General features: G+C 50.3%; 3 protein-coding genes across 3 annotated transcripts in view; 2 read left to right on the forward strand and 1 right to left on the reverse strand.

The window, feature by feature from the left end:
* The window catches only part of LOC309684968 (olfactory receptor 14I1-like), a gene marked incomplete at both ends in the record, with an annotated part of 32,522 nt that extends 12,795 nt beyond the window's left edge, over positions 1-19,727 (forward strand). Inside the window, one exon of the mRNA XM_082500801.1 lies at positions 19,114-19,727. Within this exon, the coding sequence (XP_082356927.1) occupies positions 19,114-19,727 (614 nt within the window). The remainder of the gene's footprint in view (positions 1-19,113) is intronic.
* On the reverse strand, positions 1,984-2,919 carry LOC309684954 (olfactory receptor 6E1-like; the record flags this gene model as incomplete). Its single annotated transcript, XM_082500788.1, has 1 exon — positions 1,984-2,919. The coding sequence occupies one exon, from the start codon at positions 2,917-2,919 to the stop codon at positions 1,984-1,986; it is 936 nt and encodes a 311-aa protein (XP_082356914.1).
* LOC309684952 (olfactory receptor 8A1-like) lies at positions 10,754-11,713 on the forward strand (the record flags this gene model as incomplete). Its single annotated transcript, XM_082500786.1, has 1 exon — positions 10,754-11,713. The coding sequence occupies one exon, from the start codon at positions 10,754-10,756 to the stop codon at positions 11,711-11,713; it is 960 nt and encodes a 319-aa protein (XP_082356912.1).
* Positions 19,728-27,021: the final 7,294 nt, after the last annotated feature.

The following is a 27,021-nucleotide window of genomic DNA, read 5'->3' on the forward strand; positions in this document are numbered from 1 at the left end:
CTTGGGGAAGCCGGGAGGTGGTGTGCGGTTTTCCTACACTCAGCCTCGCTCACCCTCACACCCCACGGCCCCCAGGAAGAGCCCTGAGCCACCAGTGAGGGGCAGGACCTGCCTTCCCAGGGCCTGGGGGTCAGGGTCTGGCCTTTCTGCTGCATCAACCAAGCCAAGGGGTTCCTCAGCATTACAGCCACCTGCACAGTGCCTTTGCCTACCTGCAGCCACAGCCTCCAGTTATCTCCTCTAACGAGCCCATGGGGAGGCTTTGGCAGTAAGGACCCTCAGTGGGGCCAATCAAGGCTTCAAGGTACTTTGCTTCTGACTTGGACTTCTGGAGCACTTTGTTCAGTCTCCTCTCAGTGTCTGAGGTTGATGGACTCAGGGTCAAATACACCATGGGGCTCGTTAAGGTACAGAAAGTCCTAATGAGCTATTTCTCTCCCTGTAATTTGCTTCAAGTCTTCAATAGAGCTAATTGGAGTTCTTTCATACTATAATATAGAAGGAAGATTTTAAAGAGAACCTAATAGAAAATATTACTTTTTTTTTATTTCAAAGGGTTTTTTTATCAACAGTTCAGTTAGAGAAGAGGTGATAGAAGCAGTCAGCAGTTGATATTGATGCAGAGGGTCTCCTCAGGAGGTCTGGACAGCCAGGAAAAGCAGTCCCCTGAGGTCTGAGACTGTATGGACAGCCTTGCTCCTCACCTCCCCTTCCTCCCCATCCCTGTCATTGGCCAACTGGGATCTGCATCACTTTTCCTTACCTCAGACTTCTCCACTGAAGTCTGCAGCTGGGTGTTACAGCTCCATTGCACCATCTCCCTCCTGCGCTCCTCAGAGACCTGGCTGCACCCAGGCGCAGGAGGAGTTTTCCTCTTCGCAAGCAGAGAAAAGTAAAGCATGATCAAGTTTGATAAACAATAAAACACCCTCTGCAACCAGATGCTCAGGACAAGCTGCCTCTAATGAGGTTGCTTTGCTACAAGGGATGATCTTATCAGAAATGCTGTAGATGGACAGGTACAAAAAGAGAGATATAAACGTAGTTACAGACTTGGCTAAAGGAGATAATTAGACGACGGAAGGACAGGCAAACTTGTAACTCCCTAAAGCTCAAAGCAGCAGCTGGATAGGTGACAGGAATCTGAATGACCAAAGAGGAAGGGCAGGAGAAAAGTGGAGTGCAATAGAAAAGGCCTTTGTCGGGACAGTCTGCATCTGAAAAGCTGACTTTAGAAATGGTCATTGTATATAAACAGGTGATACATGTCTGAAATTAAAACCACTTTATTAACAGGCAGAATAGTGGCAATGAAGTCACATGGCAAGATCTATAATTCTGTGGAATATAATTTTTGAAAGGTCACTGGATTTGTAGAGGTCTCGTGAGGGAGGACAATCAAGTGTTGGACCCAACTTTGAAGGAGGCCAAAAGTGCAGCTCAGGGAACTACTGGCCCAGAAAGCCAACCACATCCTGGGCTGCATCAAAAGGAGCGTACCCATAATGTGTCCTACAGCCCTAGGCAACAATCCCCGTAGTCCAAATGGTGATCCAGAGAGCTGCTCTCTGTGATTCATCTTGATGGGTTTCACACCTGGGGCTGATGGCTGTTCCAGGGCAGCCCTGGAAGGAGCTGAGATGAGATGTTCCTTCCTCAGGAGTCTGTAATTGGGGTTTCCATCTGCCACTGTGCCTCTGTGCTCTTCTCGATTTCTGGAGATGAGCTCTTGATGAGCTGGTGGCTCTGCTGTGGTGGGTCGGGGAGCAGGACATTAAGTGAGTTACACCCCTGACATTGCTTGTGCCTTCTTCCGTTGCAGATGAGCTTCTTATCACTCAACCTAAAACAATCCAATGAGAACATAAATCTCCTGAGACATCTGTGTTTGGCGGTTACATGCATATTCATTGGTATTATTTAACATAGGAGAGCAGATCATGGGAGTTGCTGTCCAGAAAGGCATCGTGATTGAGGGAAAAGCTATCGTGTTGCACGGGCAATGGCTTCATTCAGGGCCAGTATCACAGCCTTGTTTCTAAGACTGTAGATGAATGGATTTAAGAATGGGTACAGGACAGTGTTCAGCAAAGCTACCATTCTGTTTGCCTCCAAGGAAACATCTCCTGAAGGATGCACATAGAGAGCAATGCAGCTCCCGTATACAATGGCCAAGGTGGTGAGATGAGAAGAACATGTAGCAAAGGCTTTTCTCCTGCCGGAGGCTGCTGGGAGGTGTAGAATACAGGAAAGGATGCCTATGTAAAATGCCAGAGTTAAACATAAGGAACTGAGAATGACAAACGATGATAAAACCGAGTCTATTTTCCAAATCAGGCTGGTGTCAGAGCAGGACAATTTGAATAAGGGGGAGTTGTCACAAAAAAAATGATGGATCTTGTTTGAGCCACAGAAAGTCAGCTTGTAGAGGAGGACCGGACGGTAAGTCAAGAGTGTGATGCCCATGACCCAAGCAGCGAGAACCAAGTGGACGCAGAGCTGAGGCTTCATGATGGCAGTGTAACGCAAAGGCTGGCAGATGGCAACATAGCGGTCAAAGGACATGACAACAAGTAGAACAAACTCTGTACAGCCCAGGGCAAAATAGAAATAGGATTGGGCAAAGCAGCTGCTTAGTGAGATTGTTCTCCTACCAGAACCCAGGATCACAAACAATTTGATGCTCGTGGAGGACGTAAACCATATTTCCAGGAAGGACAGGTTGCTGATGAAAAAGTACATGGGGGTTTGCAGGCGGTGATCCACACACACGAGGAAAATGATGGTTGTGTTCCCCATCACTGTTGTCAGGTATATGAGCAGAAGGACCAGAGAGAGAAATAGCTGTAGTCTTTGATCAAGCCCCGAGAAACCCTCGAGGATGAACTCAGTAACTGCAGTTTCATTTTCTGGTCCCATGCTGAATTTCAGTTCGTCCTGCTGAGACAGGAACACGGCACAAAGCCAAGTGTGATAATTTCATGGTCTGGATGACCAGGTCTATCCTTCCTCTTCTACGCCTTTGCTTTCCTGCAGTCTTCCTATAGGACACAGAGATAGTCCTCCAAGCATTTCTCACACCCTGGCTTTTATGTTTTACATTTCAGTTAGAGTCCCCAGAGTATTTGTCGTCTTCTTTCTACCTTTTTCAAACACTCACAAAGGGTTCTTTCTGCAGAACAGAAGATTTTAAAGGGGCTTTTAGCCATTTCAGCCCATTCCTGGGAAATTCCAAATTCGCTCAGACCTATTGCAAACATCTGTCATACCTATGTGCCAAACTCATCTCTTCTATTGCACAAATGCTAAACCATCAAATCAAATCAAATCAAATCAAATCACAGGAACACAGGAAGTTCCGTTCAAATACACGGAAACAGTTCTTTACGGTGAGGGTGACAGAGCACTGGAACAGGTTGCCCAGGGATGTTGTGGAGTCCCCTTCCCTGGAGATTTTCAAGACCCACCTGGATGCAGTCCTGAGTAATGTGCTCTAGGCAATCCTGCTTTAGCAGGAGAGTTGGACTAGATGATCTCTAGAGGTCCCTTCCAACTCTGATGATTCTGTGATTCTGTGATTCTGTGATTCTGTGAAATCAAATCAAATCAAATGTGTATGTTGAAAGCTCTTTTTTGTACTTTTCAGTACTTGCCTTTTTGGGCTAGGAATCCCTGAGGATTTGTTGATTTCAAAACAAGTAATATCAAGCACCTCTTTTGTAATCCCCTGCTCTCTTCCACAGATTCTGGCTCTCTGTTTCTTCAGGAAAGGGGGAGGGGGTGGAATAGGGACCACATAGAACTTGTCTTCTTCAGTATTCTAAATAATGATTGAAATTTACCATGGTTCCACACACTCTGTCACACGGTCTCCTCTGACATTCGTCTGTGCCGAAATGCAGTGCTTTCCAAACAGCGGCTCATTGCTATTACTACCAAATGTCCTGACCTAAATGCAGGGCGAGAGAAGAGTGTCTGGAAGAGATTTGTAATCTTTCTTTGGCATGCCAGTTATGGGTTGGGAGGACCCAGCCTCTAGCATTTTCTCGTGTCTCCATTGACTGTAGAGGGAGCCTTGGGGAAGCAAGTTCTCATAGGCACCTGCAACGAAGTACATGAAACTCATTATTCGAGTCTCAAATCTCTGACTCATTAACTTAGTGGGTTTTCTTTTTTTACATCAAAATACACATCTAACAGAAGAAAGCACAAGAAAAAATAGCGCATTAAAGACTGATGTTTTTCCCTTCATCTTTGCATTTGCTTTTAGACATAGAAAGAAGCAGAGCAGATGACCCCCCAAATTAGGATGATTCAAAATGGAAGGGGAGGAGAGGGAGGGGAGGAGATGGTGGGTTTGAAGCAGGGATGCAAAGCTTCTCCACAGCCTGTGTTGTCCCCGCAGGCTCTGTCCCAGGGCAGAATGGGTAGCACTCACCCAAGGAGTAAAATGGGAAGTTCAGTATAGGGCGGTGCCCCATGCTTGCATGGACATTTGAGCTTAGGGCTCAGGCTTGTCTTAGAACCCAATCGCCCGGCTTGTTCTTTGCCTCTAGTCTGGAACAGGGTAATTTCTGCACTGGCTGTGCCTGGAAAACTTTCTGAGGTTAAACCACTGGCTGGATGCGGCTCAGGCTCAGTCACCTACAGCAGGATGAGCATAGTGAGTCAGTGAATCAGAGGTCACAGTCCCAGTTTCCATTTTCTGGGTCAGTTCAAACACCCAAAGGGTTGTGTGTTCTTACTCTGTTGGGTGACACCTAAATTATATGAAAATAAGAGGAGAGAGCAACGCTCATGTTTCATAGTAGCTGGTGCCCACGCGGGCTGCTCCCAGCAAAGGCACAATGCCGCAGAAGAAGCAGTCTCTACACTGGGCACAGAGGGTCCGATGGCATACAAGTTTGTGGCCTGAGCATGGATAGAGTTGTCATTCCCCAGCAGCTAAAGATGAGCATGGAGCACAACCAGGAGTTCGTAAGGACAGAGTAGTATGAGGGGTTGCAAATGGCGCTGCAGCAAAGGAAACACATCACAACACATAGGTTAAACTCAGCTGGGCCCAGGAAGACAGAGGAGAAGGTCTGTGACTTGTAAGCAGCACAGAGACTGCCAAACATGTTAGGAGAATGACCAAAGTGAACCAAATGGCCAAGAAGGACAAGGTGCTGAGGAAGGGATCCATGGGGGTGTGGTACTAGCGGCAGAGTCAAATGACGGCAATGGTGACAATGGTGACGGCAATTGGAGTCCCCTTCCCTGGAGATTTTGAAGACCCGCCTGGATGCAGTCCCGAGTAACGTGCTCTGGGCAATCCTGCTTTAGCAGGGGAGTTGGACTAGATGATCTCTAGAGGTCCCTTCCAACTCTGATGATTCTGTGATTCTGTGATTTTGTGACTCTGTGATTCTGTGACTGCATTCCCCGTGTCAGCGAGCAGATAAATCACCAGCAGCAGTGTGAACAGGAGGACTTTCCACTCTGGAATGACTGGAAAGGTCTTCAGGAAAGATGTGGTATGGTTGTGAGGATCCATTTCTGTACCCAGTCAGTTGAATGCGTGACAAGGGTAACTAATACCTTGTTGTGTTTTTGACCCTTCCTTCCCTTTTCTTGGGCTTCCTCTTCCTTCTTGAAATGGGAGACCAGAACTGCCCTCTGTAAGGATTCTGCTTTTCTCTGTGTTTTTACCCAGTGGCATGAGACAAATATTGATCCAGCCCACTTGTCTTCAGACTCAGGAAATGCCTCTCCAGCCTTGCTGGCTTGCATGGGTATTCTGGACTGCCAGCTAGGAACTGATATTTCTGGCAAAAGCTGTATGAATTCTGTTACATTTCTCATGGTGGTGTAGCTGGGCATCAAGCCTGTGCACGTGTGCAGCCAGAGCTCTTCAGTCATTAATCCCCTGGGTGGTCCAGGGACCCTCCCAACTCATCATCTACATCGGCAAGAGGAGACACTGGTCTGAGAGAGGGGATTGACATGGAACCAAAGGATTGAGTTGAGTCACCCCCTTCAAAATTAACCAGCTCCAAAATGAGCCAAAATGAGTCACCTTCAGAATTAACTGCTGGACATGGCAGTGTTAGGTTAACAGTTGGACTCGATGATCTTAAAGGCTTTTTCCAACCTCAATCACTCTATGATTCTATGATCATTTCAGAAGCATCTCTTCTACAGACCCACGCAGCCATTGCAAAAGTCTCCTTGCAATTTCCCTTTAAGCCTTCCCTTGACTAGGATGCCTACAGCACCATAATCCGTGTATTGCTATATACATCCTGAAATCGGCACTCTCGGATAAGTCCCTGTTGTGTGTAGCCCTGGAAAACTCCTTTTGAGTGTAAAGGAAAACAGAACCAGCAGGAAAGTGGTTTGGCAACAAAATAGGAAAACAGAGCAAAGTGGGGAAAAGGGACCGTGTGAGTGGAAACAGGTTTCTAGTCAGCAGGCTTCTCTGATGGAGCCCTGCAGTAGCCTGTGTCCCGTGTTCTCATTGGAGCCGATTTCCAACTACCTTCTGTGCGGGCGCATCCTCTGTTCTTAGTGGGCATGTGTGAATGGCAGTGAACTTCAAGCTGGAATCACCGGTGAGGAGGATACGAGGTCTGTCTTCCAGCAACTGGAGCAGGGCTGCAAACATCCTGGACTCCAATGCCCGGGTGCAGGCAATGAGGAGACCATGAAGACCAGGGTCCAGCAGCTGGATAGAACCAGTGCCTAAGGCAGACCTGGGTCTTCTCCTAGAGAGACTCATGGGCTGGAGAAGGCTGACTGGCTCTCTCCTGCCCTCTGCGCATGGCTCACAGGGCCCTGCTGACCATAGACCTCAACGTTGCAAGAGCTGAGGAACTCCTGGAGGAACAGCATGGTACAACTTGGCAAAATGGGCTCTGAGTCCTTGCTGGGCCTAACTCTCCAGACTGTACCTGCACCGCTTGATCAGGACACGCTTCTTCAGCTGCCACCAGCCTCAGGTAGGCACCAGTGAGGACCCTCAGCTCCCTTCAGTCAGGGGAGCGGTGTCTGGAAGCAAGCTGTCTTGTAGAGGAAAAAGGTGGCCAAGGTGTCTGGGAGTCACTATCAGAACCCAAGTGGGAAAGGAAAAAATGCTCTTGTTTTTGACAGAAAAGCTCATCTGGAGTCAAAGCATGGGTCAGACCTTAACTAGAGCCAAGAGTGAACGTAAATATCATCCAGGAAAAAATTCCTTCATGTGCACTGGCTCAAACCAGATCACTCACAGAATCCCAGGATCACACCGGTAGGGTTTTGGAGGGGGTCTCTGGAGATTGTCTTGTCCCACCAACCTGCTAAACCCCCCTTCAACTAGTGTGCCTGAAGGGTGGTGGGATCTGCCGAGGGAGGGCTGCTCATGGGCCCCTCGTCCCCCCGCTCTGGCCTCACACACATCGAAAGCCACCAACAGCTGGGGCACATCTGGAGCAAGGCTTCATGTGTGATCAGAGATGGATCTGCAGAGACCCCCACCAGGAACGGCTGCAACCTTACAGTTACAAAAGGACTCTGTGAAGAAACCATTAGCCTTGGTAACTACATGGTTCCATTCTTATGATGCAAGTGGATGGAGACCTCTCTTATGAAGAAAGGCTGAGAGAGTTGGGGTTCTTCAGTCTGCAGAAGAGAAGGCTCCAGGGAGACCTTACAGTGGCCTTCCAGTACTTAAAGGCGGCCTACAAGAAAGCTGGAGAGGGACTTTTTACAAGGGCATGTAGTGATAAGACGAGGGGGAATGGCTTCAAACTGGAAAAGGGGAGATTTAGATTGGATATGGGAAAAGAAATTCTTCACTCTGAGGGTGGTGAGACACTGGCACAGGTTTCCCAGAGAAGCTGTGGCTGTTCCATCCCTTGAGGTGTTCAAGGCCAGGCTGGATGGGGCCTTGAGCAACCTGGACTGATGGAAGGTGCCCATGACAGGGGGTTGGAACAAGATGATTTTTAAGGTCCCTTCCAACTCTAACCATCCTAGGAGTCTATGATTCTATAACCTGAAACGGGAGATTCTGACCTGGAACAGGAAGAACATCAGACAGACAGACACTGGAACAAGTTGTCCAGGCAGGCTATGGAATGTCTACCCTTTGCAGTTTTCAAGACCCTACTGGGACACAGCCCTGACCACCAAGTCTGACTTCACTGGAGACAATGCTCTGTGCAGTTGCTACCCTAAATGATGTCCCAGGGTCTTTCTCTCCCTTTGCACTCAGAGGAGAGACCTGAGGGGTCCACCTGTCATGAGGAGCAAGTCAGCAGAGCTTAACCTAAGTCAGCTCCCTTAACCTAAAGCTGGAGCCAAGGAGAACCCTGTGCACCATTCCTCTAGGAGGGTGGAGTCCTAACTGTCACTCTAGATCAGCAGCTGAGCTCACTTTAGCCCCCAGCAAGTGAAGCACCTTGGCCTCTGGGGAAGGTTTGGGTTTCCTCTCTCCTTAAAGGGCAGAGCCTGGCACCCCTGTGGGGGACTTATCCTGTCCCACATTCCCAGTCTCCTCAGCTTGGAGGAAATCACTCCTTCCTCCCCAACAACCATTCGTGGAGTCTAGAAGGAGATCTGTGAGGAGCATCTCATTATAGTTCTGCTCCGTGAGCTGGAAGAGATCACGGCTCATTCCCCGGCTTGTTTCCCCACCTCCGAAGAGCACAGAGGTCCAAGGGAGGGCAGCTCAGGGCTTTCATCCCCCCGGGGCTTCACTTGCACAGGGCTCACTTTCTGTGACACAGAGAGTTGAGCTGCAGCAGGAACCTTCAGGAGCCTCTTCTATAAACCCGGGAGGCACTGCAGAGAAGGGGATATTCAGGTGCTGCTGAAGACTCTCAGAAGGAGATGGTGACAGGTGAGTGCAAGGACAGAGCAGCGACTAAGCCATGGGTCAGGGTCTGCAGGCAGAATTGGAAAGGGGAGGATGGAATGTGGAAGAGGCAGGAGATAGCCCCCGACCTTGCCTTTCATGCTCCATTCCCCTCAGAGGAAGGGCTGTGACATCCTGCTGGGGACTACAGGTAGGTGCTGGGTTTGCTGAGGTGGGTATCATTAATGTGCCAGTGGCTCTTTGCACAGCGGCCACTAGGAAGTGGGACCATGTGTCTTGGTACAGCCCTGTCCTGCACGTCTTCTTATTCCAGCTCACTCTTTCCTCTGGATACCCTCCCTGGGTCCTTGACACCACTGAACAGATACAGGCAGCGTGGTTGTCAGTGCAGAGACAGAGCTGCGGGGCATCAGCTGATGGGCACTCGGACACCTCCGTGGACATGAAGAGGTTGGAGAGGAGGGTATGGGGCCAGCGTGCCAACACACGTCCTTTAATGTCTCAACTCTTATTCTCTCTCTGTCTCTTTCTCCATCTTGCTTGTGTCTTAGGGCTTCACCTCAATGCCTCAGCTCTCTCACAGCTGTCTCTCAGCCATCCGCATGGGGTGTGATTTACTGAGAGCACTGACTCTGGGGCACCCTCCCCATGGAAGCACCTTCTGGAACAATGCATCCCAGTGTAGGTGCACTGAATCACTGAGTCAAAGGGCTCCTCCATCCCAGGAACTCTCTGGGCTCTCCAGGTGCCTGCCTTGGCCATCTCCAACTCTGTAAAATGTGTGAAGTTTGAGGCAGAGCATCATCAGGGACAGTGTTTTGTCTGACCCGAGTGTTATGGAAGCCCGGAGAGGTGGTGTGGGCTTTCTCTTTCAGCCACAGGCGTTCCCTGGGCAGGCAACCAGGTGTGTATCAGGAATTTACTGGAAACCTGTGCTTCATGAGGATCCTGCACCGCCTCAGCCCCCACTCACCCCCAGGACACTCTTGTGTCTTCATTGCAGTGCTGAACAGGGAGCCCTGAGCACTCAGGTGGCAATGCTGAGGTCCAGGTGCTGCGCTGCTGCAGGGAGGCAGCCCAAATGCACCCAGAAATGTAAGGTGAGGAGGAAGAGATGTCCAGCAAATGATCGTCACCCCTGTCTTTTTTGCCTCCTCCTTGTGCAACATCGCTTTTCCTCATTTGGCTTAGAACCTCAGGGACCTCTTCTCTGGAATCCCGTTTTTCCCACCCTTCTCTCCCAAGTTCATATCTGCTTGTGAGTGTCCTGGCTAACAGACCCTTTGCAGTGCCTTCAGCTACCAAGCTAGTAAGTCCTGGCCACTCTTGGTCAGTGGAAAGAGATGGCCTGTCCAGGGACAGAATTGCGTCATCAGAAAGCAAATGTTTCAGGGAGTTGAGACCTCTAGCCCATTCTTCCTCAGTGGAAAGAACCTCCTCGGTGTCCATTCTTCCTCAGTGGAAAGAAGCTGTCTATGGCACGATGCGTTCCCCTAAAGGCTTTTTTGCATGATGGAGTTTTCCTCTCTGGCCCATCTTTCTGTTGCTTGAAATTTGGCTAAAACCTATGCTGGGTACTCCTGGCAATAACTTCACGCATCACAATCTAATATGATCAAATGAACATTCTCTTTCATTCCACAGAAATAGGCACCTCGATGCGGCAACTCACCTCTCTAATCAAAGGAGATTCTTCAAAGAAGAGCAGTTTGGCCCTCTCAAAGAACCTTTTCTTGCCCTTTCGCCAGGAATGATGCCCCTAAACCAAGTCGGAATTCAGTCAAATGGGGGAAAACCTCCATGTTGTCTCTGGCAGTGACTTCTTCCCAGTTCATTTTCACAAAAATCACAGAAACACATGCCCTTCCCCAGGTTCCCTTCCTGCCTCATGGGGAAAAGAAAGTCCTACAGCACCTCATGGAGAAAGAAGAATGGGACAACCAGACCTCACCAGTGGTGTTCCTCCTGCTGGGATTGAGTAATGTCCCCAAGCTTCAGGTGCCTCTCTTCATCCTCTCTCTCATGATCTACATGGTGACCATGTTTGGCAACATCCTCGTTGTTGTGCTGGTGGTGGCACATCGGCATCTTCACACTCCCATGTACTTCTTCCTGGGGAATTTATCCAGTGTAGAAATCTGCTATACCTCCACTATCCTGCCCAGGCTGCTGGCCAGCTTCCTAACCAGGGACAGAACCATTTCTGCTCAAGGCTGCATGACGCAGTTCTTTTTCTTTGGCTGTTTTGCAGGTGCCGAGTGCTACCTGCTGGCCACCATGTCCTATGATCGGTACTTGGCCATATGTCAACCCCTGCTCTATGCAAGCCTCATGAACTGGAAGCTCTGTCTCCAGCTGGCGGCTGGGTCCTGGCTAGCGGGATTACTGATGTCTACCATAGTCACTGGACAATTTTCCAAGTTACCCTTCTGTGGTCCCAATGCAATTGATCACTTCTTCTGTGATTTTGCCCCGTTGCTAGAGCTCGCCTGCAGTGACACCACCGTGCTTAGACTGGTGACTTTCATAATCTGTTTTCTGGATGTAGTCGTCCCGTTTGTAGTCACTTTGGTATCCTACATCTGCATCATAGCTGCGATCCTGAGGATTCCGACCACCATGGGGAGGCAGAAGGCCTTCTCCACCTGCTCCTCTCACCTCATGGTGGTCACTGTTTTCTATGGCACCCTCGTCGTTGTCTATATGATACCCAGGACAGCCTCACTGAGGCAGCTCAATCAAGTGCTCTCCTTTTTCTACACCATCCTCACGCCCATGGTCAATCCTCTCCTCTACAGCCTGCGGAACAGGGAGGTCAAGGGGGCTCTAGGAAATGCACTCAGAAAAACTGTGGCCTGCGTCGAGAGCTCATACTAGTTGAGATCCACCAGGAAGACACAGGTTGTGGGTCTCCTTTGACCAAGCATGGACAATTCGTAAGTGCATATTTTGTGTCCCAGGTCCATCTTTAGAAGTGCAGAATCTGTGGACTGGTTGTGGAATGAGAAGTGGGAGAGGGGAATTTGTGTCTTAAAGAAATACAGGTCTGGTGTTGAAGAGTGTCAAATCTTCCCTGGCTTGCTTCCTTCTTTAAAGTAAACACGATTGTGATCCTGCAGGTGGGAGCTGTGAAATGCCACACCTGCCCAGGAGTGGGAGAAAACTTACGCTAAACATGCTGTTTCCTCTTCCGTTACCCAGCCAAGCTGAGGGCTGCCATTCTTGCATGCCTGGGACTCCTCAGGGCACCTCCCTATTGGCAGTGAGAAGTGGGCAGCTGAATCAAGCCCCGCTAGTGGACACGTCTAAATCCCAGTAGATGCATGCCAGCCCTCGTGTTCTCTGGGCTTCCTAGCAGAGGACAACTGTGAAAGCTAGTCTGACAGGGTCACCCCCCCGAAAGAAAAACCAAGATCCATCTTCAGAAGACAGGCAAACAAGCTGGGTCTTGGCTTCCCAATGTTTTAACACAGCAATCATCACTTTCCCCCCTCTTTCCTCCTCCTAATCTGCCTCCCCCTCTCCAACCCTCCTCTCCCAATGTCTTTACTTTTTTGTTTCCCACTGGCTGACTGAGGTATGGCAAACTCAGTCCTCCTGTTTTCTTCTTTCTTGCATGAGAGAACAAGGTCAGCTCCTGAGGCATGACTGAGTACACACACCCCCAGCAGCGGGCATGCCCCATTTCCTGCCCTGAGGCATGCACACAAGATGGAAATGTCTCCATCATCCCTGATTTGCGCAAGGGCCTTCGGCCCTGACATACTGCCACAACACGCTTATTCCTCCTCCAAGCACAGACGAAAATTCCTTCTCACTTCCAGGCTCAAATCACAGTTGCAAGAATTTGCTGCCCTTCAGAAGAGGCCTTGAGCTTCTTGGATCTTCTTGGTGCTCATGGCAATGTTCTTGGCTGCCTCCAGGGTTGATGGGCTTCTTGTCTATAGCAAGGACATTATGACAAACTTTTAGGAAATGTTTGCTTTTCTGTCATTCCGACATATAGAAAGAGTAGACATAGAAAAGAGTGAAATACACGGAAATGGATGCTGAGCTAAGGGACAGTAAGAACCAGGTGAGATACCCCCATAGCTGTGGCTTCCTGGCAAGAAGTCCATCATGCAAAGGGGCTCCAGCCTCTGCCGCTCTGGAGTGGGGAATCAGCAGTGTCCATGCCACCTGGGGACACATACAGTGACTTTTGAAAGACCACCCTTCCTCTGAACTGCGTTGGATTTGTTCTTGAGGATGGGGTATCACGGCTCACGCTGCAAATACTGATTTCACTGGCATTGCCCAGAGCGGATGTCCAAGATGCAAACTGCTGCATTTAGATTTAGGCAAATTAATGTTTGTTGGAGACTTTGGATTGTTTTTTTGTGATTGGTGGGGCTTTTGCTTGTTTAGTTTTGGGGGAGGGTGTTACATTTTTTAGATACTGATAGGGAACTCACACAACCGCCTGAAGGATTGTTGGAGGATTACTGACAGAAGGCCCCGCATTTCTTGCATCTCAAGGCATGAGATGCCAGAGGCCAAGGGAAAGATGGTTTGGGCACTACCTGGGGATTTGGGGAACAGATACTCGCTCCCCTCTCGCAGCACCCTGCTCTCCTCAGTGAGGGCTGTGAGAAACTCTGCCAACCAGGTCTGAACTCACATTTGTCTCAGGTAACTTATGTCTAACTGCAGCCAATGTGGTCCAGCCAGCTCAGGATTTGAGTTTCCATTGGAGGACAAATCATTTCAATTCACACTTCTTTTCCATCTTCACTCTGACACTGAATGTTGTGTGACACAACTGTCCTGGCTCTCCGGGCAGGATGGGCAAAAGTTTGATACCTGAACGGGAACTTTTGCCCTTGCTGGAAATAGGAACGCAGCAGGCTCGAGCCAAGAGACCCAAGAAACAAAACTTCCCATAGGGCCAACTAATGAAAACGTGCCACAGGCTGTGGGACCTTCTCTTTACTGACAGAGAATTAGTGAGTCTAGAAAATACAGCTTCACCTATTTTCCCCTCTCTCTTTGTAACTTGGCTCTCAGAATTTATGTAGAATAGAATCATGGAATCATAGAATCATGGAATCATAGAATCATGGAATCATAGAATCATAAAATCATGGAATCGTTTAGGTTGGAAGGGACCTTTAGGATCATCGACTCCAACTGTTAACCAAGTCCACCACTAAACCATGTCCCTCAGCACCACCCCTACATGTCTTTTCAATACCTCCAGGGATGGTGACTCAACCCCTTCCCGGGTAGCCTGGTCCGATGCTTGATAACCCTCTCAGTCAAGACGTTTTTTCCTAATGTCTAATCTAAATCTCCCCCAGTGCAACTCAAGCCCAATTCCTCTTGTCATATCGTTTGTTACTTGGTAGAAGAGACCAAGCCCCACCTGGCTACAACCTCCTTTCAGGTAGTTGTAGAGAGCAATAAGGTCTCCCCTCAGCGTCCTTTTCTCCAGGTTAAAAACCCCCAGTTCCTTCAGACACTTTGAATCTGCTTTGCCACTTTGAAACTGTCTCTGAAAAACTAGCTCAGGATACGTTTTTTATATTTGATTGAGCCCCAATTAATGTGCTGCATTTAAGTGAGTTTCCATACCTGGAGCAGCTTTGCACAATGTCTGCTCAAAGAGGAGAAATAGCTCAGCCTGCAGTTGGAAATGGGTGAAGCTGGGGGCAATAAATGTGTTGCTTCAGATAATATTTGGTATGCATAAAATACAAAAAGGTTGTGAAGGTGAATGGGCAGGAAAGAAACAGAAAACTGGTCACCCAGTGGGGCTCTGCAAGAGGAGGATGGAGCTGTACATAACATGAGGCCATGCAAGTGGGATCAGCATGAAGAGAAGACAACTTTTGTAGGGAAGATGTTGCAAGGGAGTACCTTGACACCTTGACTTCGCCCAACTGCAAAACAGAGTTTGGGCATAGGGCAGAAGTGACGGGCAGAGTTGTCCTGTGCTAAAAAGACTTCTCTGAGAGAAGGCTTGTGGGATTTTAGTTGGAGAGATTTGAGGCAGTCCTTTCAAGATCTAAGGTGGCTGAGGTTTGGAAAGAAGGAAGAATCAGAATGCATCTGAAGGATAGTTTGGAATTAGTTGTACTATCTTTTCTCTCTCCTATAATGTAAAGATTACAATAGTGTCCTTAAGTCATCCATGCTCCATATCTTTGTTCCCTCCTTTTATGAAGAGAGGGAGGTGGAATAGGGGAGTAGTTTCTCAGGCCGACGGACAGATCCCAGGTTAGTGAAAAGGCACAAAGGCAGGCAAATCGGTAATCACACCAGAAGATTACCTGCGTTTCCATTCTCGGAAGTCCGAGCTGTGCAGCAGAGAGCTCAGAGCTGCCTTCATCTGCCCCGCATTCCAGCATGGAAAATGAAACTAATCTAGTCCAAAGGTTGGGTTTGATTCTCTTCACATCCTAAAGCACCACATGGGGCTGGAGACAGGCAGGACACCGAAAAAGGAATCACACTTCCCCACTTCCCTGGACAAAATCTTAGGTGCTTGTGGGAATCTCAGGAGGCGTGGCATACCGATTTCTGGGTTCAACGAGCTGGTCAAATGCCTTGTCCCCGTGTCTGTAATGGCGTCTTTGATGTGTGGCTCTCGTGTGCAGACTCTGCACTGGGACGCTGCTGTGTCTTGAGCAACCTGCTCGACCTCAGAGCTAGCCCTGCTTGGAACTAAAGGTCGATGTAGAGACCCACTGATCACAGGACAGTTCCACCCTGAATTGTCCCATGAGCATCTGCTGTAGCCACCCTCACATCCAGGCTCAGGGAAGGGCTGTAGGGAAAGGGTTTGCTGGTGTCTGTGGTCCAGCCTCCCACCAAAGGGTGGGAAATCGCCAACCTCAGACTCTGGTCGGCTGTGACTGTGGAGCTGAAACCTGAAAACCTCCAAACATGGAGATCAAAGATCCTCTGGGAGGGTCCCGCTGCGGTGCAGCACCACCCTCCTACTCAGTTTTCACTCTTATGTCTTCCAGGGCATTATAAACATTTCAAACAGGGCAGGTTATGGTATCGACCCCTGCAGGACCCTACTGGCGAGATACCTCCAGACATAGTACCATGCAGGAACCACGTGCCTCCAAGCCCAGCAGTTCAGATCGTATTTTACCCACCTGCTTATCTACCCATGCAGATTCTACTGTCCTCAGTTAGAAACAAGCTGGGGGTGATGCTGAATGCCTTTCTGACTTCCCAGTAAAAGTTACCGCTCTCTCTGCCCAGAAATCCTGTCCTTTCAGCACAGAAAGCAAAGAGGATGGCCAGGTGCGATCTGCTTTGGGTAAATCCCGTCACCTTCTGTTTCAAACACACAGAAGAAGTCCCTGAGTGGACATGCTCTGGGGCACAGCCTTCAGCTCCCCTGCTAATCCTTTGGGGCATGCACGTTTTGGGCGCTGCCAGTGAGCAGACAATTCCACCAGTCTCCGTGATCTTCCAAAGACAAAGCAGAGTGACCACTGTGACACTGGCTGCCCTCTCAGCTCCCTCAGTTTCCACCTCTCCTGTCCATAGACTGGTAAGGATTGTGTTTGCTCGAGGACTTGACCCCAGCCGTTGCTGGTGCTTCTCCTGCAGGTTCCATCCTTGAGCCCGAGGCCTGGGAGACCTTGCTGGGGCAGACTGAGGCAAAAAGGACATGGGGTATTTCAGATCTATCAGCACCAGTTCTTATGAAACTCAGCAGTGGCCACACAGTGGCTTTGTTTCTCCTTGAACTGTTCCTGAAGGAGTAAACACTCATTCTGGTGCCCTTGAATTGCCTTTCGGGGTTAGATTGAATTGCCAACTGGACTGCAGCTAAGCTTGAGTCCTTGAAGACCAGCTGGACTGAGCTCTTGCACAATGTCACAGCTCTGTCTACCACAGGAACGGCTCCAGCTCGTCCTGTCTGTGCCCCTGGCTGAGATCATTGCTGCACGTTTGGGCTGAAGCCCCCCCAGCTGTGGCACCAGGCAAGCGGTGACTTGCCATAAGGAATCCTGGTACCAAGAGTCCAAGACAGTGTGTGTGCTACTGATGGGACAAGAAGAGGGGGTACTCGTGCCCAGCTCTTCTTCAGCTGGGAGAAATGACACAGATGGAAGTAAGTGTCTCTGCACAGCTGAGGGAGGGAACATCAGAGATTGCATCAGCCTTTTTCACAGGTGGTTCCCCTGGAGCCCCAGGGACACCTCCAAGGAGGAGCCCAGAGGGGACAGAGAGAGTGCCAGAGTGGGCTGGTCCTCTGCTGCTGAGCTGGGCCGGGCTGCTGGGCCGGAGGGAGCTCCTGGCAAGCGGGCAGCGCTGCAGAGAGACAGCTCTGCCCAGGAGCAGGGCTGGGGGCACTGCCTGCAGGCAGAGAGGGGAGACCTGCGAGGCAGAGAGAGCTTAAAGGCAGTCTGGAGTGGGTGGTGCTGAGAGCTCACTGGGGCAGAAATCTTCACCAGCTTCTGCGTGGTAAGTCTTGGGGTGCCGGGCAATGCAGCTCCAGTTCCTGGAGGGATCTCCTCAAGCTGGTCCATCTGAGAGCTGCTGGGCTCTGTCAGGAGGACTCTCTCAGTTTCTGTGCTGTAGAGGAGGAGGATGTGCTCCAGAGCAGGGCTTCCCTGCTGCCCGGTGAGAGGGACAGGGCCCGAGGGCTGCCTTCTGCCGGGGATGGTTGTGGAGGTGTGCGTAGGGGTGTGCAGGCAGGGGTGGCCAGGGCTGTCCTTGCCAGCAGGGTCCCTGCACCCTGGGGGCTGTGTGCCGGGGCAGGGACTTTGCCAGGGTCAGCTCTCCGCCTGCCCGGGGAGTTCCCACGGAGCTTCTGTGGGGAGAAGCAGTGGGTGGAAGGAGTGACTGCCAGCAAGGCAGATGCCTTCTGTTGCTGAGATGGACCCGTGTGGGTCAGGGCTGCTCGGGATCCCCATCACCCCCAGGACATTTGCAGAGGGCCCTTTTGAAGAAGGACATCGAGGCACCTTTCCCCTGAAAGAGAACAAGTCTGTGCTGTGGGATTTCTCCTCTCAGCTGCTGGGTCGGCAGTGGGTGGTGAGAATGGATTTCTCCTTTGTGGAGAAGGCACAGAGACCCCCGTTCTCGATAGCACTTCCCTGAACCCCTCCTGAGCCCCCGCACACCCAGAGATGCCCCCGGGCAGCGCTGTGCTGCCAGGAGGGGTCTGCAGGGCAGAGCTGAGCACACAGCGGGTGGGATGGGCTCTGGGGCACTGGCAGGGAGGAGACCCGGGGGCAGAGAAGCAGCTCCAGGCAGGGGCAGCTCCTGGCAGCCCAGACACAGGCAGGGACAGAGAGGGAGCTGCTGCCAGAAGTGCTCAGGCAGGGGGGATCCCGGCACCTCCCGCCATACCCTGACCTTCAGACAACTTCTCCGCAGCAAGCCTCTGCTCTCCTCTCCCGCCCACCCCACAGCCACAGGGTCCAGAGCCCGAGATGCCTTCTCGGCAGCTGCACCTCCAGTCCAGGAGAAGTGTTTGTGTCCTACAAGTGATGCACAACATAAAAGCAAGTGCCCTGCAGTGTTTCTGTCTGGAGATACTGTCACTGAGGAGAAGGCTTCACTGCACGCCTGTCTGAATCGCTCTCCTTACTTCCTTTTTTCAGAGCACAGACGCATTTCTCCTCGTTTCCCCACCCCTCTGTTTAACTCTGCATCTCAGGAGTTGGGGTGGGGGTGCGGGTCAGCTTCTCTTCTGCCTCTGACTCTGGGAGTCCTGCCCCAGACATGTCCTCATGGAATGTAGGTGACGGACTAGTATTTTCCGTGATAAGGGAGTGTGTCATTGAGTTTGTGGGGTTGGGAATGAGCTGGGTCATTCCTCATTCAGCTGTGGGAGGGGGATTTCTGTGAGGAATGGCATGGGGATTTCCACAGAGAAGTCTCTCCCGGTTTGTCACTGCCTTTTCCCCCTTGGACAGGTCCCCCTGCCCAGAGGCAGCAAATGTCCAACGGCACTTCCATAACACAGTTTCTCCTCATGGAGTTTGCAGAAACACGGCAGCTGCAGCTCTTGCACTTTGGGCTCTTCCTGGGCATCTACCTGGCTGCCCTCCTGGGAAACGGCCTCATCATCACCACCATCGCCTGCGACCACCACCTCCACACCCCCATGTACTTCTTCCTCCTCAACCTCTCTATTCTGGACCTGGGCTCCATCTCCACCACTCTCCCCAAACCCATGGCCAATTCCCTCTGGAACACCAGGGCCATCTCCTATGCAGGATGTGCTGTCCAGCTCTTTTTCTTTCTCTTTTTTATTTCAGCTGAGTATTTTCTCCTCACCGTCATGGCCTATGACCGCTACATTGCCATCTGCCATCCCCTGCACTACGGGACCCTCCTGGGCAGCAGAGCTTGTGTCCGCATGGCAGCAGCTGCCTGGGGCAGCGGGTTCCTCAATTCTCTCCTGCACACGGCCAATACATTTTCACTGCCCCTCTGCCAGGGCAATGCCCTCAACCAGTTCTTCTGTGAAATCCCCCACATCCTCAAGCTCTCCTGCTCACACTCCTACCTCAGGGAAGTTGGGCTGATTGTGTTTAGTGCCTGTTTAGTCTTTGGGTGTTTTGTTTTCATTGTGGTGTCCTATGTGCAGATCTTGAGGGCAGTGCTGAGGATCCCCTCGGAGCAGGGACGGCACAAAGCCTTTTCCACGTGCCTCCCTCACCTGGCCGTGGTCTCCCTCTTTCTCAGCACTGCCATGTTTGCCCACCTGAAGCCCCCCTCCATCTCCTCCTCATCTCTGGACCTGGTGGTATCATTTCTGTACTCGGTGGTTCCTCCAGCAGTGAACCCCCTCATCTACAGCATGAGGAACCAGGAGCTCAAGTATGCCCTATGGAAACTGGCCCAATGGACGCTGTTTCACCGACAATAACCTGCCACCCCTTCGCTGCACATTGCCCAGGGCATATCTTAGATCATGACCCTAATTTTTCTCTTGTCATAACCCTGCTGATTGATATTTTTCTGGGTTTATACTACTTGTGTTTGGGCTTGATCCTACTGGGTCTGACCCTTGCACAACACTGAGTCAGATGTGGCCGGTCAGGTAACAGCTCTTATATGAAACAGGATGTCTCAGGTAGAATAGCGAGAAAAGGGAAAAACAGGGAAAAACAAAACATTGGCGGAGATAAATATTTTTTAATAGAACAGTAACAGAAAATAAAAGCAGTAGCAGTAGCAGTAACAACAACAATAATAATAATAAGTATAAGTATATATAGAATAAAGTGATGCAAAATATATTACTGTCAACACCCAATGATCATTTGCCCGCCTGTCCGGAGAAGTGATCACCGATTCCTTCTCCCAAGCCGACTCCCATTTATATACTGAGCATGACGTCTATGGGATGGAACATTCCTTTGGCCAGCTTGTCTTGTCTGTGCCCCCCCACCTTCTACGGGACGTTGAAAAAGTCCGTGACTTAATATAAGCATCACTCAGCAACAACTAAAACAATATGAGTTAACAATGTTATTCTGATAGTCAATCCAAAACACAGCAGCTACCAGGAAGGATATTAACTCTATCCCAGGCAAAACCAGGACAGCGTCCGCCCCTTATTCTATACCATCTACCTCATGCCCAGGTCTTACACTTTTCCATAAATCACCACCATTTTCCTGTCTTTCATATATGTATATATGCACAGAGATATCATTCCCTTAGTCCATGGCCCATCCCACTGAAATGTCCCTTGAGTTCATTTAGTCCATGACTTTGGGCTCCATCTGTTGTAACTGTCTTTCCCGGCAGGAGACGTGGTGTGTGGTGTTGACTTGTTGCGTGCTGCATCTGGAGCTCGCAGCTGGTGTAGCCGGCATGGCCCATGCCCATCATCTGTGGGTTGAAGATGTCGATCTCAAGACAATTCCCAAGTGCCAGTTGCTGCAGCCACTTCTGGTTCCATCACTTCTGCACTTTGCTCAGTTTCATCAAAGTTCATTCTTCGTTAATTTAGGTCACTTTCACTGCAATGCCATAGATAGAGCATATAGCAACCGTATCAGTGATGACATATAGTGGTAATTTAGCAATAAATATCATATCATTTGATTCATTGGCCATTCTCACCAAAATCAAATCCCCTTGAGGAACACATCGATCATCCCCATCCTCCTGCATCATCCACCAAGTGCAGTCAGGGCCTTAAAAAAAGCAATCCCACAGATAGTTTTGCCTTTGCTTGTGTCAGGAATAACCCAGACTGTCTTCCCGAACATATTCAGATCCTCAAATGTTCCCTAACCAGGTGGCCTTTGCTAAATGTGTATCCCGACTTTTGAAGGTCCCACCACCCATGGCTCTCAGCGTAGTTTATAGCAGTCCGTTGTATTGTTTCATTTTCCCAGAGGCTCGTGCATGGTAGGGGATGTGATACACCCGCCCAATGCCATGCTCTTTGGCCCAGGTGTCTATGAGGCTGTTTGGAAATGAGTCCCACTGTCTGACTCAAATCTCTCTGGGGTGCCACGTCGCCATCAGACTTGCTTTTCAAGGGCCAGGATAGTTGTTCAGGGCGGTGGCATGGGGCAGAGGGTGTGTTTCCAGCCATCCGGTGTTTGCTTCCTCCGTTGTGAGCACGTGGCGCTTGCCTTGGCGGGTTTGAGGGAGTGTGATAGAACCAATCTGCCAGGCCTCCCCATTTTGATATTTCAGCCAACGTCCTCCATATCAAAGAAGCTTTAACCGCTTGGCTTGCTTAAATGCAGCACACGTTTCACATTCGTGGATAACCTGTGCAATAGTGAATGTGATCAAGTCCACCCCCTGGTCACAAGCCCATCTATATGTCGCATCTCTTCCTTGATGGCTTGAGGCGTCATGGGCCCACCAAGCTATGAATAGTTCACCCTTACGTTGCCAGTCCATGTCCACCTGAGCCACTTCAATCTTAGCAGCCTGATCCACCTGCTGGTTGTTTTGATGTTCCTCAGTGGCCTGACCCTTGGGTACGTGGTCATCTACATGATGTACTTTCACAACCAGATTCTCTATCTGGGCAGCAATGTCTTGCCACAGTTCAGCAGCCCAGATGGGTCTACCTCTGCACTGCCAGTTGCTCTGCTCCCACTGCTGTAACCACCCCCACAGAGCATTTGCCACCACCCATGAATCAATATAGAGGTAAAGCACCAGCTGCGAGGGGGCTCACAGCCGGTCCCGGGTCACCCCTGCGCCTGTGATTTCACTTTGGGGCACATTCCAGAGCCACCAGACAGGCAGGGGTTCGGAGATGATATTGGAGGGAGGGCACGGACAAAGCGCTGTAGCACCTCCAGGAGAAGCACTTTCCACTGCCACAGGCTGTGACGTGGGCGATAGCTTGGCTCCCAGCGACACTCATCCTCACCCAGGGAGAGGAAGATGAGTGCTGTGCTTTGCACCGTCTTCAGTGAGCTTTGCCTGGAGGAGAGACTCTGCGATGTGGTTATCAGCGTGGGTGGCATTGAGTTCAGTGGTCACAAGAACATCCTCTGTAGCTGCAGTCAATACTTCAGGTCAGTGCTTGGAACAAGAGGGGATGGGGACACACAGCATTTCCCAGGCTGTGTCACGCTGCCTTAGTGTCTCTCCAGTGCTTCCCTCAGCACTGAACCTCTTTTCCAGCACTTCCCCACAGTCCTGGTGCCTCCCTGGACACTGGAATTCATCCCCAACCCAAGATATCACAGCAGCGCTGGAAGCGGTGCCTGACGAACCCCCAGATGCGGTGCAGGGCTGGAGCGTGGCCAGCCGGGCTTGTCTGCCGTGGGGCGGGAGGTGTTCCTTCCCCACACAGCGCCATTCTCTGGTGGTCTTGTTGAAGCAAGGAGGGCACTGGCCCTGTGGCTCTCTGTGCACAGCCGGAGGCGGTGACTCCTTGTTAAAACAACCGGCTCGTAACACATGAATTAATAAACCCCACGGCCTCCCAGCGTGGCTACTGCACATGCCCAAATTGGTGCCCCGGGAAGGAGGCACACAGGATAACGGGGTCCAGGTTTAATGCAGAAAGATCCTTTTCCCCCAGCACTGCTTTGCTTTGAAAAAAGCCCTGAAAAGGGCTTTGTTTTCCACCCACTGGAGCAATGCCGGGAACGTTGTCTATAAAATCCCCGGCACTTCACCTGAAATGATGCGGCTCATTATCGAGTACGCCTACACCGGCACAGTACCGGTCACGGCCGACAACGTTGAACGTTTGCTGATAGCGGCCGACCAGTTCAACGTCATGGGCATCGTCAGACTGTGCTGCGAGTTCTTAAAGTCCCAGCTGTGCTTGGAGAACTGCGTCGGCATCTGGAGATTCACCGAGTATTACTACTGCCTTTATTATTGACTTTATTATTGACCTGCGAGAAGACGCCCATGCTTTCATCCTCCATCACTTGGAGGGGGTGACCAGGGTGTCAAGAGAGTTTCTGGAGCTCTCCGTCAACGAGCTCCAGCGCGTCCTGCAGAAGGAGCAGCTCTGTGGGAAAGAAGGGGCCACGTTCAAGGCCATTATGCAATGGATGGCTCAGGGCCCGCAGAACAGGAGGCAGAAGGTTGCAGTCTTGCTGGGCAAGGAAGAGTGGAATGGGGGACAAAGGGCATTTATTTAAAAGAAAGAAAGTCTAGGTTATTCTTAGCTTAGAAAAAATAAACTCAGCATTTTTGACAGTAAGGACTTTGCTTGAAACTTTTGAAATCCTGCCTTCACAAGGGTATAAATTTGTAGTTCATATTCACTGTACATACACACCACTCACCCAAATCCCATTGCTTGTTAGCACGTGCATGGTTTCCGAAGGCACACACACTGACACTGACACTGAAATCCTTGCCCAAAAGAGTTTGCAAACCACCTGTTCCTTTCGACTGGGCTCGAAAGGGGGACCATCTTGCATAGGGGAGGATGGCACATCGCTCTCATGTTCTTGAGGCAGTCCTATTCGAGTCATGGTTTCAGTCAGAGTCCTTCCTGAATGATCATTGCCTGGGAGGACAGCACCATAAAGGCAGTCAAGTGCCTTCTGGGCCACCTCTGGGGACAATTCTCGGCCTTCGAGGATAACATCATGAAAACTTTCCAACTGCCCATGCTGTCCCAGGAGAGAGACTGGGACACAAAGTATGGAATTACACGAGTGATTCTCTGTTCACGAGCACGAGTGGTCCCATTCAAATTGGGACACCCCAAATGCAGTTTCACACATGGTTCTTATACCTTTAGAGCATTCAGGTACAACACAATTTGAGTGATCGCTACTTAACACACACACACAGGCTGCTGTTTGGCAAAGCAACTCTCATGCTGTGGCATCATCATCCACATGCTGCTCTCCTAATGGAGACGTCCCTGGAGTCGGTCTTGCTGCAGTTCCTTATCTCTGATGCCAGATCAGGGGAGGGTTTCACAGGGGTGTCAGAGGGGCTGGGAGGCTGGTGTCATCCGCGCAGTGCCGGAGCATCCTTTCTTCTTCAGGCTGGGGGCTGTCTTCTCCTCCCGACAATGAGCTGGGTCCTGTAGTCATGCTGACTGAACCATGGCTATGCAGTACGCAATAGAAATGCTGTATATCTTAAGAAAGTTCATACAATTTCATACTCTAAAGAGTAATTGTTACAATAGTTCGGGAATGAGATTTTCCTAACAGTCCCTCCTTTTCCTTTCACCGTCAGGGTCACACTATACTCTTCATTATTTAAGTCGTAAGTCAAGTTCATAAGGTAATACACACCCATCTAATTAGAAAGCAAAACAAGAGAGTGAATACAACAACCCAAATCCTTTCAGTTCACAGTCCTGTTCCTAAGTCTGGGAGCCAAGAGGTTAGCCACCCAAAGAGATTTAGGGGAGATCCCTGCCCTATTTTGTGTAATATTTTTAAATGAGTCTTTCTCTTGTTTCTCTCAGTTTTGTTTTTCTGGTCTTGACTGACATAAAAACCCCAGCAGCTCTTATTCAAGAACGCACCTACTCTGTCCTGTACTTCTAAAGGGTGCTCTAGAGCTAAGCCATTCTATATTACCATTTTTGATAATAATTTGATTTCTTCCTCTAAGGCTGTCATACTGCCTGACCTCATTAATGGCTTTTTCTAATTCTCTTGACACATTTGCAGTAGCCCTTTCTAGTTTTGCAGTCCCTCACTGTGGGATAAAAGCTATTACAGACAGGTGGAACTCAGTGCCACATTATCAAAGGCATTTATGAAAGGCAGGTCCTGCTTGACTAACCTGATCTCCTTCTACAACGTGGTCACGCGCTCAGTGGATGAGGGAAAGACTGTGGATGTTGTTTACCTGCGCTTCATTAAAGCCTTTGACACTGTTTCCCACAGCATTCTCCTGGAGAAACTGGCTGCTCATGGCTCGGATGGGCACACGCTTTACTGGGTAAAAAAATGTCTGGAAGGCCATGCCCAGAGAGTGGTGGTGATCGGAGTTAATTACAGCTGGCGGGCGGTCAGGAGTGGTGTTCCCCAGGGCTCAGTACTGGGGCCAGTCCTGTTTAACGTCTTTATCAATGATCGGGATGAGGGGATGGAGCGCACCCTCAGTCAGTTTGCGGATGACACCAAGCTGGGGGGGAGTGTTGATCTGCCTGAGGGTAGGGAGGCTCTGCAGAGGGTTTCCGACAGACTGGACCCATGGGCCAAGGCAGACTATAGGAGTTTCAATGAGGCCAAGTGCTGCGTCTCACACTTTGGCCACAACAACCCCTGCCAATGCTACAGGCTTGGGGAGGAGTGTCTGGAAAGCTGCTCACAGAGAGGGACCTCTGTTGTTGGTTGATAGCAGCTGAACATGAGCCAGCAGTGTGCCCAGGTGGCCAAGAAGCCCACCGGCATCCTGGCGTGTATCAGGACTAGTGTAGCCAGTAGGACCAGGGAGGTGATTTTCCCCCTGTACTGGGCACTGGGGAGGCCGCATCTTGAGCGCTGTGTTCAGTTTTGGGGCCCTCACCACAAGAAGGACATTGAGGCACTGGAGCGTGTCCGGAGAAGGGCATTGAAACCGGTGAGGGGTCTGGAGCACATATCTTATGAGGAGCGGCTGAGGGAACTGGGGTTGTTTCGCCTGGAGAAAAGGAGGCAGAGGGGAGACCTTATCGTTCTCTAAACATATCTGAAAGGAGGTTGCAGAGAGGTGGGGGTCCACCTGTTCTGTCAGGTAACAGGTGTTAGAACAAGAGGAAATGGTTCAATTTGCACCAAGGGAAGTTTCAACTGGATATTAGGAATAATTTCTTCATTGAAAGGGTCATCAGGCATTGGAATGCGTTACTCAGGGCGGTGGTGTAGTCCTCATCCCTGGAGGTGTTCAAGGGTTGTGTAGATATAGTGCTGAGGCACATGGTTTAGTGATGGGCTTGTCTGTGTTAGGGTAATCATAGAATCATAGAATCATAGAATCAGTGAGGTTGGAAGGGACCTTTAAGATCATCAAGTCCAACCGTTAACCTACCCTGATAAAAACACCACCACTTCTAAACCATGTCCCTAAGCACCTCATCTACCCTTTTCTTAAACACCTCCAGGGATGGTGAATCCACCACCTCTCTGGGCAGCCTATTCCAATGTTTAATAACCCTTTCAGTGAAAAAATGCTTCCTAATATCCAATCTAAACCTGCTCTGACATAACTTGAACCCATTTCCTCTTGTCCTATCACTTGTCGCCAGGGAGAAGAGGTCAGCTCCCATCTCTCTAAAACCTCCTTTCAGGTAGTTGTAGAGGGTGATAAGGTCTCCCCTCAGCCTCCTCTTCTCCAGGCTAAACAACCCCAGATCCCTCAGTCGTTCCTCATAAGGTTTGTCCTCCAGACCCTTCACCAGCTTTGTAGCCCTTCTCTGGACACGCTCCAACACCTCAATGTCCTTCTTGTAGTGAGGGGCCCAAAACTGAACACAGTACTCGAGGTGAGGCCTCACCAGTGCCGAGTACAGGGGGATGATGACTTCCCTAGTCCGGCTCACCACACTATTCCTGATGCAGGCCAGGATGGTGTTGGCCTTCTTGGCTGCCTGGGCACACTGCTGGCTCATGCTCAGCCGGCTGTCCACCAACACCCCCAAGTCCTTTTCTGCCAGGCAGCTTTCGAGCCACTCCGCCCCCAGTCTGTAGCGCTGCATGGGGTTGTTGTGACCCAAGTACAGGACCCGACACTTGGCCTTGTTGAACCTCATACCATTG

Source organism: Vanellus vanellus (genome assembly GCF_965231255.1).
Source record: "Vanellus vanellus genome assembly, contig: HAP1_SCAFFOLD_110, whole genome shotgun sequence".
Taxonomy (NCBI): Eukaryota; Metazoa; Chordata; class Aves; order Charadriiformes; family Charadriidae; genus Vanellus; species Vanellus vanellus.